The sequence below is a fragment of the Bacillus rossius genome, chromosome 6, assembly GCF_032445375.1.
Source record: "Bacillus rossius redtenbacheri isolate Brsri chromosome 6, Brsri_v3, whole genome shotgun sequence".
Lineage (NCBI taxonomy): Eukaryota > Metazoa > Arthropoda > Insecta > Phasmatodea > Bacillidae > Bacillus > Bacillus rossius.
Genome location: NC_086334.1, coordinates 20,169,306 through 20,184,583, shown reverse-complemented (window position 1 = coordinate 20,184,583; position 15,278 = coordinate 20,169,306). Strand labels below are relative to the sequence as shown.

General features: G+C 35.6%; 1 protein-coding gene across 3 annotated transcripts in view; it reads left to right on the top strand.

Moving 5' to 3' along the window:
* LOC134532791 (zinc finger and BTB domain-containing protein 24-like) overlaps nucleotides 1-13,712 on the top strand; it is a 32,845-nt gene extending 19,133 nt beyond the window's left edge. The window contains exons 14-18 of one of the 3 annotated variants that reach the window (XM_063369649.1): nucleotides 4,419-4,580; nucleotides 8,302-8,435; nucleotides 9,328-9,411; nucleotides 11,765-11,860; nucleotides 12,627-13,712. In XM_063369649.1, the coding sequence (XP_063225719.1) occupies nucleotides 4,419-4,580; nucleotides 8,302-8,435; nucleotides 9,328-9,411; nucleotides 11,765-11,860; nucleotides 12,627-12,743 (593 nt within the window). In that variant the 3' untranslated portion in view covers nucleotides 12,744-13,712. Of the gene's footprint in view, nucleotides 1-4,418; nucleotides 4,581-8,301; nucleotides 8,436-9,327; nucleotides 9,412-11,764; nucleotides 11,861-12,611 lie in introns of all 3 variants that reach the window. The other 2 variants (XM_063369648.1, XM_063369650.1) reach the window with 2 other exon arrangements.
* Nucleotides 13,713-15,278: the final 1,566 nt, after the last annotated feature.

The window sequence follows — 15,278 nt, the reverse complement described above, 5'->3', positions numbered from 1 at the left end:
AGGTGTACACAAACGTGTACTTGATGAAACTAAGATTTTCCATTTTTAAATTACTCGGAACGTTATTCCAGGAATTAATAATAGGGCGCCAGAGGTAATCAAAAAGTAACAACAAAATAACACTATCAAGACTTATTTTTATTGTTCTAACCAAAATGAGAAACCTCGAGTCATGGAAGTAATAAACAAACAAACAAATATTAAATAAAGTCTATGGGATGTCGTAGATAACCTGACTCTTGAATAAAATAAAACAAAATAAATAAAGTTCCTGAAATTGTTCACTGAGTAAAAAGTTTTGGGGTTTTGCTCCGGCTTGCTCGAGCATGAAACGCCTAACCGAAAGACTTCTGGACTTGTGTACATATAGTTTGTGCTAATGTTAGTAATTTTGCCGATAATCGATGAAAGTCAATGTTCAACTAATTTGATGATATCCAAAGTTTATACAATTACAGTTCGCATACGTTGACAGTAAAATTTACGTCAATTTTATTATATAGCGATGATGCAGACCATACCTTAACTCTGGATGATTAAGGTCGTTCGTAAAATGCGTCGTCACTCACGTGAATTGAATGCGATTCTTCGGCATTCAATTACAAGGCGTCAATTAATATTGCCCAGTATTTTGACGTAATTTCCAATCCAAAAACGCCGAAATTAGCATCGCCACGAATAAAATATTCCCCGAGGGAATACACTACCACACGCACTAAATGGCGTCATTTTTCCACTCTTTTTTTCTTCTCTCTTGCCGAAATTAAATTGTTAATTGAAAAGGGCCAATCACGGCCGCGACACGATAGCGTCCTTTTTAATTAAGCCAATGAAATGTCAATATTAATCCAGCATAGGCTCGTTAAAGCTGTTCCAAACACCGCGCGATTATTTATTTTAGCAGTTGTCATGACGACACAGCCCGAGCTGTGCGCGCCGCCATGCGTGAAACAAAACAAAACACTGCTGAAAGCATCGGGAAGCGGTATTAACCTCGAACGTAAAACAATAATAAACAGTTTCAGTTAGTCTGATAATACCGTAGTATTACAAAGGGCACAACTTTTTCCACACACCTTGAAGGCAGGACATCGATATTTCCTTCCAGCTCTCATCAATGTTGTCGATGGCATTTTTAATGTTGTATGACTTCCAGAATTCTTTAGTGGTTTGTTTATTATCCCCATCCGTGGCCGCAATGAGTTGGCGGAATGTACGTCGAAGATAATAAGCTTTAAATGTTGCAATAACGCCCTGATTCATTGGTTGCAACAGCGATGTTGTGTTCTTTGGTAAAAACACCACTTTTACATTTTCAAACAAATGAGTTATTTCTGTTGGATGACCAGGTGTGTTATCCAAAATTAACAACATTTTGCTATCCAGATTGTCTCTCTTGTTGTATGCAGTTACTTCTGGTACGAAAAAGTTGCGAAACCAGTCACTGAAAAGGGCGGCAGTCATCCAACCTTTGCAATTAGCTTTCCATATCACTGGTAAATGACTCTTGGCGTATCCTTTCAGTGCCCTCGGATTTTCCGAATGATACACTAAAAGTGGTTTTAATTTATGGTCACCAGCTGCATTGCTTCCCAGTAAAAGTGTAAAGCGATCTTTTGATATTTTGAATCCTGGTGCGGCTTTTTCATCCTTAGCGATGTATGTTCGGTCTGGCATTTTTTTCCAATAAATTCCAGATTCATCAACATTATACACTTGCTGTGCACTGTATCCTCCTTCAGTTATAATATCTTCAAGAACATCTGGAAAGTTTTCAGCTGCTTTTGAATCTGCACTCGCGGCCTCGCCTTTCTTCTTTATGCAGTGCAAATTGTATCTTTCAACAAACTTTTCAAACCACCCTTTGCTGGCAGAAAAACTGACGTTACTGTCCGGATATTTACTTTTTAACTTTTCAAAAATTAAAAGTGCTTTCTCCCGTATCACAGCTTGATTCACACCAATCCTATCAGGCCCATGATTTTTTTCACTGCACCACTCATTCAACAATCTTTCCATGTGAATCATGTGTTCATTTCGGTTCCTATATCTAATATCAAAAACATTTCCGCTAGTACCAACAGCATCAGACTTACACAGACGTTTTATAGAGTCCTTATTTCGCACAATTGTCCGCACAGTTGACTCTGTTAAACCTAAAGCACGACCAATATACGTATGTCCTTCATTACATTCAGCACGCCGTATAACTTCAAGTTTTGTCTCAAGACAAATAGTTTTACGTTTCTTAACACTTGTTGAACACGATGCATCACCCTCTCGCTTGGAAGCCATTATTCCAACTGCAGCTGCGCAATTCATCACGGCCTGGTCTGCGGTCGGGCATCAACGGTACGGCCTGGTCTGCGGCCGGGCATCAACAGTACGGCCCGGTGTTTCTTTATCTGCGTGCGCATCTCTTTCCCCTCGCATTCCAAACCACTCTTCCCCCCTCGAATTCCATACCTGACGTCGCGTCGTTTCCGAGATTTTTTTTAGCCTGTGGCGATTTCGTGCTAACTGAAATTTACAGACGTGCTATTCGAGACTAGGGCAGTAAAATTTACATCGTGCTAACTGAATTCGCATTAATTGAAGACGTGCTATGCGAGGGATTGGTGTATTTCCAATTTTATATTTTATTTCATTCGGTAAACAAATTCTAAATTTGTTTATAAGAATATTGGGTTGCAATTCCAAACTGCATGACCAACATAATTGAATGGTCAGGTATAAATCGTCACTTAACAATCTGGAAAACCTGTAGAAGTAATATCATCCGATTGCACTTCTGACCCTTAATCTGCTGAGAATGGATTAACCTTACATTTTGCTGCAATTTTTTTTTTTTTGTATTTCAAAACTGATTACAAATATTTTTTCTTGCAGTTCTTTACTTTTTTTTTGTTTTGAAATAATTTGAAAATTTTCTAAGTCTAATGGGATTCTCAGTGTAAATTTTTGTCATAAGCTATAAATAAAAAGCATTTGCTTATTACAGAAAAACTATACTTACAAAGAACATAAATCAATTTTGTACAAAAAAAAAAGTAAAAACTGAACATGGAAAACAACTAAGGAGTAGTGACATTGATGAAGCTACGAAAAATTAAATTCTTGACAACAGGAAAACTACTCATTACTATACAATCATTTTACAAAGAAGACTGACAAAAATTGTAGCATGCAAAAAAATCAATCAACCATATTAAGATATTTGAATGCAAAATACTGGGAAAAAGATGTTACATCAAAACTTGAACAGTGACTAGTGCAGAGCTACTCTGGAAATAATACAGCCAAGTTTGTAGCCAACATCCAGAGTAGATATTTACTACGAGATGTCAGCACAGGCAAACATACAGTAGTTGCCAGTGTCTTCGCAGGGCCATTTACTTTTGCGAGGCCCCGGAAACAAGGGAGCGTGGGTCCCCCCAACATTTAAAAAAAAATTTGATGCGTACCTGGAACTTATAATTTGATAAGAGTTTTGCTAATTTTTCTTACAAAATTTTGATATTATTATTAAAATTGAAATAGGTAAATAACTTTTAGGTAATCTAATATAGGGGTCTACAATTTAATGACAAGTAATTCATATTGCAGATGCCCCTGTAGTAAAGACCCGTTGATGGGCCTCACTAGTCACGGAGTCATGGTAGTCGCCTCTGAAAACATAGTAGGCTTCCTACAACAAAACAGTTGCGATTTTTCAGGGACTTCAATTTCTTTCAATTTAAATTTTTTGCCCTCATTATTCATCCATTTGATTACTTGCTCTGTCGTTTTCTATGTCTGTTATTTTGTTTCGTTTTACTGGCTTCTTTTTTAACTATAGCTATTCTGGGGCTTTGTCATTCTTGGGTTTGTGTGACAGAAAATGCTCTTAAATGGCTTATAAAGTTTTAATGTTACAATTAGGGTTGTTCTGATACCTGAATCAGGTATCATATCTGCCCCATGTTCAGCTCATGGCCAATAGTAAGGAATTTCACAGGTATCAGAGGAATCTTTAAAAAATATCAGAAGTTTTTTTTAAAAATACTTGCTTTGTTTATTTGACATAGTTTTAATGATATTTTTATAGTACTGACTTATTTTAGCTACATTTTTAAAAGCTAATATCACAAATTATTAACTTATTCACTGTTTAGCTACAAGTAAATTTAACGTGGATTTTTACGTAGTAAATAAGTGATGCACAATTTTCAATTATCTTGCTTTAAAATTAGATTTTGGAAAAAAAAAAAAACCTTGTCATCCTCAAAAATATTTGAAAAAAATGTTTCAATTATTTATTCATAAAATGTGGCCAGTAATTGTAAATGTTACATGTAGTATAGTGTATGAAGTATGTGTGGTGGTTTCGGGGTATCTGTAAAGAACTTGGATAATGTAGGTGTGGCTTATGACTGTAGCGACAGACGGCGATGGCTTGGAGTGTGTCCTGAAAGTGAACGACATAGCTGTGGACGACATGCAGGAGGGGGAAGAGAACACGGCAGCTTCATCCCAGGAAGAGACAGGCTCCCCGGATGGTCTCAGGGAGAGGCTGTATAGTGACACCGAGGCAGAAGGAGGTGAGGCGACAGTCTCACGGTTGAGGTTCATTGCGGTACACCTGTTTTCAGCTGTTCTCACTTCATCTTTACTACACACAAGAATTTATGTTTTTTTTTTTTTGTAAAAGCTGTTAATCCATTAAAATAGTGGTTAAATTTATATACTGCATATTTACAATTAAATTATTTGTAATAATTGGTTTTAAACAGATACATTCAGAAAAATAATAATAAATTAGTGAATTTGTGGTATTATAAGTGATTCAGTAAGAGATTCACAATAATAAACACATTAAACAATTAAACCAATATCCATGTACCTTGGTACCATTTTCTGCCTAAAAATCATGACCTTCATTGAATTTCAAACATTAAAAGATTACTTTTTTTGTGATTGCCATTAAGTTTTGGTTAAATGCTACATCATTCCATGATATAACTTGCATTTGGGTGCTGTATGGTGTGTTAACTGCATGTCTGTTTTATTGCAATGTAGAATATAATCTTGTTCTTTTCCCTAATCATTACTGCCCACTATAATGATTTCAAAATACAGCAGTCATTTTACTTAAGAGACAAATATATAATGGAGCTGATTGCAGCAGATACACTAGAACGTTGATTTTGTGTGTGCACATTAAATACACTCAAAACATTCCCGACTCGCCTGAGCAACAGTCTTAAATAAAGCTACAATTTTGAAAATAACTAAACAGGAGATAATTCTTAAGGACAATTTTAAAAAAAAATTATTGTACTTAGCTAATTAAGATTAAAAAATGTAAAGTTTAAACATAGCAATGCTCCAACTTACTGTTAATGTTATCATTCAATGCTATTTCCCACCTACAAGTGATTTGATGGGCCCCTCTGCCCTAGTTTGCTCTCCTGTACTGATTTTACCATTATTTGTTTTCTTTCTTTGTGACCTTCTTGTGTATCAGTTATCCATCGAATTAATAAGCAACCCCCCATCCCCCTCTCTCGCTGTTCGTACCAGTAAGCCACAGGTCCTGGGTTTGGGACTGTTTTCCCGTCAGGCCCATGCTGTGCAAAGCAACGGCAGATGGAACCACTGCCTAGTCTGCCTATCGCTCTGCTGCTGTATTCCGGTGGCAATGACTGCAAATTCCCAGCCACCGTCATTGCCCCTCATTTGAGAAGCATTTCATTTACATATATTGATAGGTCAAATCAATTTTCTCGAAACCTAATCTCAAATTTGAACCATACCGTATATACTCGTGTATAGCGCGCCCTTTTTTCCCTCAAGTAAAGGAAAAAAATCAAGGATGCGCGCTATACACGGAAAAAAGTTGAGGGGTAGAGGCGGGGAGGAGGAGTGGTAGTAGTTAACTGCCGGGTGATGGGTGACCCCACACATACGCACAAGCAAGGCCTCTCTTTCACACTAACACACACAAACACATACACTCACACACACACAACCTGGTCTCGTACACACACACTCTCACACACACACATACACACACACGTGCGCGCGCGAGGTGAGTCATCTAGTCCTCCGCGCCAGCTTAGCAACGGTGGCGGCGGGAGTAGTGGTGTTAAGTCCTGTCAACTGTCAAGGTTACTTGATGGTCGTAGTCCCGTTCCTGCCTGCCTCCCTCCCTTCCTCATGCCATCTTACCAGTTGTGACGATATTGCGCTTCATTATCTTCCGTCCACACAGCAGAGTTTTGCTTGCTCGGTCGTTTCAGATGGTACAGTATGCCACAAAAGTTTTGCTTTCAGGTGGAAGAGTATTTAATTTAAGTATTTTCCTGACACATCACCACACATCATTTTAAATAATCATTTGTTTCATAAGTAATTACTCAACAGGTACCACAAAATGTTAGTAAAATTTATTTATGGGGGGAAAAAAAATTATTTTTTTCTTTGGAATGTTGCAAAAATCGTGGTGCACCCTATACACGAGTAAATACGGTAAATAGTACCTTGAATCTACCCCTTGAATTTTAATCTAGACCTCAAGAATCAAGAATAAAATAATATATGAGCAAAAAAGAAACAGAAATAAAAGTTTTGAAGAATATGTGAATTAAATACCCATTTAAAAAAAGGCATATGTACATTTATGATACAAACCATTCCTTGAATCTAAACAAACATTCTTAGGGCATTGTAGCTGATGGTAAATACAATAATTTTTTTTGGTAATGTAGTCCTTGTTAACTACACAATTGCTAGTTGAATTTTGGGATTTCATTTCCTCAAATATTTTTCTTAAACTCTTTTTCCTCTTAATACAAAATCTTTGAATATTAAAGACTTTGTGGTTTTTTGAGGATTTGATCACCCAATCCTTGATTTAAACCCGGTATTCCCACTTCCTCATCAGTAGAGACAGGTGTTTTTCGTGATGCGCGAAATCGCGAAATATTAACGAAATTAATATACATAAACTTAAAAACGCGAAATTATCAATTACTTAGAGAAATCACGAAAAAAATTAAGAAAAACACACTGAAAATAGCTAAACCATAGCTAAACGTCCGTATTTTGATGACTCAATAACAGCAGTCGATTATAATCCATTGTTAACGACTTTCGATAGTCTAGGAAGTCGTATTCGTGTTGCGCTATCGCCTCGCCAGAGTCGCCACTCGCCAAAGTTTGTTAAAATGGCGTGGATGTAATCAAATGTTTTTGCTCTGTTTCTTTTTGTAAACGTTGATTTTAAAATGGTTGTGACAGTATTTGACAGGGCGGCGGAGTTTGCGAGCAAAGGATTCTATGTCTTTGACAAAGTGCAAAATATTCTTATGTGCAAGTACTGCAACGTTCGAATAGAGTGACAACGGAAAGACACGTGCTTGAAACACATAAAAAACAGTGCCTCGCATAACAAAAACAAGGAAAGTCAACAATCCGGTGCAAAAAGGCAAGTTTCGCTGGAATCAGCCTTTTTATAGCAAAAAAAAATAAAAATTTGACAAGAATGAGTTAATTATGTCAACAACTTGAGCTTTTATCGAAGCGAACTTCCCGATTGAAAAACTGGATAACCCGAAACTTCGTCAATGGATGCACAAGTAGGCCTACATTGCACGTAGGTGCTAAAGCGTACAATATTTTAACAGTTTTGTGCATTCTTAAGCAGATAAACAGAACGTTACGATAATAAATTTTGTTAGGCCTACCTACTCTTGAAATATTCATATAGCTGCGAGTCGGTTTTTTTACAGCACTTATTGGAAAAAGTTGATATAACCTAGCCACAGGTAAAAATAGACGTAACTTATTTGTTTTTAGGTTAGGACTTGAGCTTTTTTTTTGTCAGTAAATTTTTTAAAACAGTTTTTAGTACTGTGCTTTGTAACATGTTTAGGCCTAGCAAATATATGCATTTTTTGAAACCTGAACAATGCAGAAAAACTGTGTAGTTCTACTCATAAATGACATATTAAACACATTCACGTAGAACTTATATTTATAAACCTCATATTGCAGTTTTAAAATCAACGAAATTTTTGACGAAACTTCTGATAAAATAGCGAAAAATATATTGAAATCATCTTGTAAAAAGTAACGAAATTGTGCAAATTTTTTCACCGAAAACACCTGTCTCTACATCAGATATCTTAAATTCTAAGGACCAAGTGCAAACATATAGGTTCCTGCTGTATTTTTTGCATCTGAACTACATAGTTTTTATTGGTGCCAGTGTGGATGAATTTGTAGATGTTCAGTGTTTGGTTTTGTTGGCTGGCTCAGTGGCAGACTTGCTGGACCTTGCGTCCACCGGGGAGTTCCAGTTCATCAGAACAGGAGATGACGGCTCGTACCAGGTGCTGTCTCAGGAGGAGATTGCAGCAGTAATAAAGGACCCAGGACAGGTTATTTCCATTGTAAGTGTGCCTTCTGCATCGTGCATAATTATCGTAAATAGTAGTGAAGCCTCATTATTAAGAACCCAGTTAATAAAAAACTCTCATTAATAGAAATTGTTTTCACAGTCCCTAAATATTACATAGGCATTATTGTGCTAATTACGTAATTTGTTTAATACAAAAGAAAGGTTATTATGTAATACAAAGTTGTTCTTATTCCAAGAGTAAACAATTCCACGTAGTAAATAATTTTTGATTCAGATATTCCAGAAAAATGCATGCATTACCTAAAAGGTTAGAAGCGTCATGTCATAAGAACCTGCAGTTTCACAAAGTCCTTGATAATTACATAGTTAAAATGGCCAAAGTGAGAATGGTTTAAGAATGCACACAACATGGTTTAGAACTTAAGCACTACGCCAATCCATAAAAGGGTCTAGAATCTACGATATTCAGAAGCAAAAAAAAAAATCATTTAGTGTTTTGGGCATAAATATTACACAGTGAAAGGTGTTTTCTCCTGCACATTCGGGACCATGACCAAGCAGGATTATAGTTTCAACAGGAATACCAAATGTGAAATGTAACCGGCTAGAAAACAGGAAACACTGTACTGAAATTAAAACTGTCAGTAACGATAAACTCTGAGTTAACTAGAAATGCTGGCACTGCAGTAATGCGAGTGGGTGGTCTAGGTCAAGAGACAGAATCAACCCGGAAAATCTGAATTGAGTAGCTTGATTTGTTCTGGGTACCAAATGTGCTTATCCATAGAATGCAGTATTAAAGACTTTTCATTTTAGTGTAACTAATATACTCAATTTATAGTTGAAATAAGGATTGATAAGCAGATATAAAGAAATTTTGATGTTTATGCAGCACATGTAATGGACATAATGGTGTTTTTCAGGAAACTTATAATGATGGTAACTCATCAGTGAATGACCTCAGTTTGAATGGTTTGGTTGACGTCATGCGTTCTGCTGGGTTTATGGTAAGACACTAAAAATTCTATATTTATGATTAGCTAGTGCAGTCTCTTAATTGTTATTTTCTTTGTGGTTCCCTTTATAAAAAAAAAAACATTTTAACTTCTTACATTTGAGAAATAATTGTAGGATTGAAGAAAGTGTTAATACATAGTAGGAAATTTATACTGAACCATTAAATCAAATTTTTTATATATGATATGAAAGAAGTTCAAGATATTTTACTCATTAAATACGTATAAGTTAAATTATAGTGTTGGGATGTTCTGTTGATTTCATTAATTTTGCTAGGATCGTGAGCAGAATTAAAGTTGATTCTTTTATGGTAGTAGAAAGTTGATATTGTATCATAATATTTTTTTTAAATAGGAATACCAAAGTAAATTATTTATTCATAGAAAAGTCTGTTGGGATTTTCCACTTATCTGATTAGCTATAGATCTATGAATTTGATCTAATTAATAAATGAGAGAGAGAATGTATTTAATTTACAATTAAATGCAAGATTTTATGATTTTATATGTTGACCAATATTGTTATAGTTTTTATTTTTTAATTTTTATGAATATTTTACGTATATCACAAGATGGTGTAATTACTTTAATGTGGCATATCACATTTTATGTATTAATGCAAGAAACTGTTATTTGAAATCAAACTGTTAAACCAGCATATTTTTACTAGCAAAGAGCAATAATATTTGATTCATTGAATGTTTTAAATTTCTTCCTGGGGTTGACATAGTTTAAAATTTAAATTTTACTTGTTGTCACTGTCTTTTTATTACAATACTGCTAATTTTAATCAAAATATTATGTTTCTTAGAATTTTTCTTTGAATTTGGAAAAAATAAATAAAATGTGTATTCACTATCGAACTATTTACAAATACTAAATATTTTTCGTATCAAATATAAAAATACAGTGATACTTTTGTTTTTTGCAAACCATCATCGTAAGTCATTTATTAATCCACGTGCTCAATGTCCTTCTTCGTGCCAATCTTTCCTTCCAATTTACAATTCATAGGAGTCCAAAAATAACTGTTGTGCAATACAGTAAATTGAAAATGAGAAAAAATTGAACTGGATAAACCTTGTGTTGAACAATAATAGTGTTGTGTAAAATGCAAGAAAATGAAAAAAAAAAACTCTTCAATGAATTGTCTTAAACCGTTTACATTTTTAGTTTGAAAATTTTTTGGCGGTTCAACAAAATTCTCTCACTTTTAACAGATGACTACTCACAGTCCTGTGCCTTCACAAATTAATATCCCTAGCAACTTCTTTGTTTGTTAGGTACTGAATACAACGGAAACTACCAGCGGACCACCTGGGCCTGCGTTGCACGTCTGGGGGCTAATTTATAATTCAAATTAGCTCAAAAGATGAAGAAAGATGAATGTTAAACCTTAGTAGCGGCACTACTCCCAGATGTGAAATTATCAGCCCTTACAATAGCCAAAAAATATTTCTTAAGCGGCTGAATGGCGCAACCTCTCGACGAAGCACTCGAACAACGACTAACTGACAAGGCTACTCGCAACTGCATCACCATGCAGGGAATAGGCAGATGCATGACTTCACTGACCAATCACAACACAACTTTGTTCAAGGACACAACAGTATACAAATTTCTTTCCTTTTCAATCAGGCTTTTATGGAAAAAATAAAACATGAAAAATCCCAAAATTCTTTTTGATTGGTTGGCATAAAAATGTGATCAAATTACAGTCGCCCATGGGAGTGAACATCTGCCAATTTTCCCAGCATAAATTCCCTAATAAATCTGAATGTAAAACACAGGCATAAAACAAGATTATCGTGAATAAATACTGAGAAGACGTTTACACAAATACTAACCCAGCAAACTAAGGGAAAACCAGCTAAAACATAGTTAAAAAGCTTTTCTAAATAAAATTTCTAAAACCAAAATTAATCACAAGAATATTCGGAATGACAAAATGCAAGTATGTAAAACTAGGTCAGTACAATGTTCTTGGACCATATAATCATTTGATGTACTGCATTACTGAAAAATATAAAATCACAAGAATACTCTACAAACTGTGGTGAGCAGGGGTCTTGCATTGCCACAACATAGTTGAAAATACTGAATTCAGTAATCACAAACATCTTCCAACATATCAGTAAATATTTATCTACGAAATTCCTAATTAAGCCAAGTTTTCAATAGTAAATTAAACAAAAATAAATGTTTCAAAATTACTCAATCAAAAATGGCTGCTGTTCTTTTCTACTGCTTATCCTTTAAACTGATTTTCATAATTCTGTGTGTTGTTCTGTCCATGGCATGTTGATGTGAAAGTCGCTGATTATTTTACTGTTTATTCCTGAAGGTGACAGAAGAAGACAAGAGAATAGTGATATCTGGTGGAGAAGATGTCACAGATGCCATTACAGACACGGAACATATATACAATGAAGAGAAACAAGTAAGTCCTCATGTTGGTGAGAAGCCTACTTGCCTATGCCATGTACCATTACTCCATTAACCGTTACTAGAGAGATGATTTTATGGTTTTATTTCTAGTCCAATTTTGTTTTTAAAACAGAAGATTTTGGTGTTATTGTTTTTATATTTATAAAAGCTGTTTTGTAATACTTATTCCATAAAAATTGTTGTAAAATTCATATGCTGCATTTTTTTTATGATAAAATGATTTGTAGTAAATTGGTAAAAAAAGATGTATTCAGTACAATAAAAATAAATAAGTGATCATTTTTGGTTTAAAAGTGATTCAATAAAAGATGCACAGTAAAAAAAGTTACATTAATTTTTCTGATCCGAGCACTTTCATACAATTTTTGTTCAGAATTGACATTCCTTGAATTTAAAACATTGAAAGATTACTTTTTTTTAATGATGTTAATTGAGTTTTTGTTTATCGCTATTCACCATATAATCTTGTCCCTAGACATTACATATTAGTCACCATGAAGCTGGAAATGTGGTATGTGGCAGTGTTACCGGGAATTCAGTGGTTGTCATTACTGAATTGACCTCGTTGAACCCTTGCGGGCGGTGGGTTGTGTGAGGAGATGCCTACGTCATTAGAATAGTAAATGACTTCACTTGCAGCCTATATTTGGATATTGATGATTTCTTACCAATGTGTACAGTATACTAAAACATCTTTCCTCATTAACTGTTGTGAGTTCTACTAAACAACATTGGATTTTGAGGAAATTCTGTTGCAGGTGGTGATCAGTGATGGGGACAACTCGACGGAGATGGTGATAGAGGACAACCAACCACAGTACATGTTCGTAGCCACCGAGGCAGATGCACCGGACACAACCCACATTGTCCTGTAACCAACGTGTCCTTCCCGTGTAGCGTGTGTTACGTCCGAGGCTGCGTCACGCGCGGCCGAGTGTGTTTCTGCGGGGCTCTGAAGAGTCCTCCGACGAGGTTCGACCGTTGGTTGTGCTGCGACCTTGAAACGTCGCAGTGGAGCAGAATCAAAAAGAAATTTTGTGAGCTTTGTCGCAACGGAGATAAGAAAATAAATCAAAGGGCTAATGCATTGAAAGAAAGTATTCTTTAAGCATGGCACAGTTTTTGAACGACCAGTGCTGCTACAGATTCATTACAAATGTTTGTTGCTAATCTCATTGGAAGCCGGTAAGAGTTTTGGCATCGTGACTGGTTTAGCAAACTCGTTCAAATTTCTCAATGCTGCACTCAAAGCAGTTTCAGCTGAATTTATTTGACAGTAAGTGGTGGTTTGTACTTTGGAAAGTTAACTGGCTTAATTTTGTAAAACAATTTGTGTTACATTTGGAAAATGTAACACAGAATGAACTTACTTAGTATGTATATAGGAATTTGTGAATAGCTCAAGACTAAGGCCTTTGCAAAAAAGAAATTATGCATAAAATATTCCGAAACCTATTTTTCCAGTTATTGGTACTTTATGTGACTACTGTTTTAGTTTTATCTGTGCGTATATAGCTTTGAAGTCAAATGTTTTATCTCTTTCAAAACAAAAATGCTAATTACAGTTTCTTCTGAAAAGTTAAAGTATGTGTACTGAATTGATGTAATGAATGCTTCTGGGTTATTCTTCATTTTATTTTAGAAGATATTAGTCAGTTTGTTATATTCCTATAAAAAATATCTTTTGAATGTTATAGTTATTTTCTTTGCTTTTGATTATATTTTAAGTTTGTTGTGATCTGTACAAATGTAAAAATTAATTATGTATTGTATTATACAGATGAAATGTAACTGTTTTTGTTCAAATATATTATTTAACCCTTTTTACACACAAAAATTTAAAACATGCCATTTTTTATTTGAACATTTACTGGTTCTTTTCCAATGTACAGTGAAAGTAACATGATACATTTGTTATCCTTCCACTGTGTGTTAGAAACACGTACACCATCCACCTGAGCTACATATTTAAATGCAGCTCCTCTTTCTTCTTTCTTTTTTCTTCATGACCTCATCAGTTGAGAGTTTGCCGTTTGATATCCTATTCCTCCTAACTATGCCAAGTAATTGTATGCCACGTTTTGCAAGTCAAGTAACCAAAGACACTATGTGTAGAAGTTATCAAAATACACTTTGTAGTTGCAGCCTCGAGGGATATTCCTACAGAGACTTACAATGATGATGCTGCTTGCTCCAAGATCATCTTCAGCACCCAACCATTTCTCACTAAGATACTCTTTTCATGTATAGATTTAAAATTTATAGGCAAATCCAAATACAGTCAACTCCCGATTATCCGATTTGCGGCTTAACCGGCGTTTTTTTTTTTTTTTTTAAAAGAATAATTTTAAACAGATAGTAACTTTTGGTCGTGCAGACTGCTGTGGCGCGCGGTGTGGCAACGCTGTTGGATGACAGAGATAAAAAAAGGTCTGCACCTGTTTTGTTTACGCGCTCAGATTCCTACCCCTCTCCCTTGAGTCATCTGGCTGGCGCAGCGCTGTCTTGTCAGCTGTACAGTCGCAGTCAATATTGAGTTTCATCACTCGTGCGTGCAAGATGTCTACTTCCAAACGTAAACGAGTTGTTTTTAACAATTTAACAAAAACTGCAGGTGTGAAATAAACTGGAAGCTGGTACTTCGGTTAGCCAGCTTTCAAAGATGTACAGTATTGGGGAATCTACAATACGGGATTTGCGAAGTAAAAAAGCTAACATAATTGCCTGTGCAAGTGCTTCAGACTCTATGAGTGCAATGAAGAAGAGGAAAACTTTGAAAACAGCAACGTACGAAGAACTCGCTAAAGCTGTGTTTGAATGGTTTAGTCAGAAAAGAGCCGAAGGTACTCAAGTGTCCAGTGTAATTTGTGCAGAACAAGCAAAGAAGTTTTTTGAAGATCTTGGGATGGAGGGAGAATTCAATGCTTCCTCGGGTTGGTTAACCAGGTTTAAACAGCGCCACGGCATACGAGAAATTGCGATTCAGGGTGAGAAGTTAAGTGCTGATACATCAGCAGCAAATGATTTTTGTAAAGAATTTGAAGAATTTATTAAAACGGAAAATTTACAGCCTGAACAAATCTATAATGCAGACGAGACTGGTTTGTATTGGAAATGCCTTCCTTCCGGGACATTAGCTTTTGAAGCAGAGCGTAGTGCACCGGGCCACAAGTCCAGCAAAGAACGATTGACGGCCATGTGTTGTGCAAATGCTACCGGCGCTCACAAAGTAAAACTCTGTGGCAAGGCAAAAAAAAACATGCTCTTTCAAAGGGACTGAGAAAACAAATTTGCCTATCTCATATTTTAACCATGGATGGATCGTCAAATTTTTAAAACTTGGTTTGATCACAGTTTTGTGCCACAAGTGCGGGAGCACTTACAATCAAAAGGCCTACCACTCAAAGCTG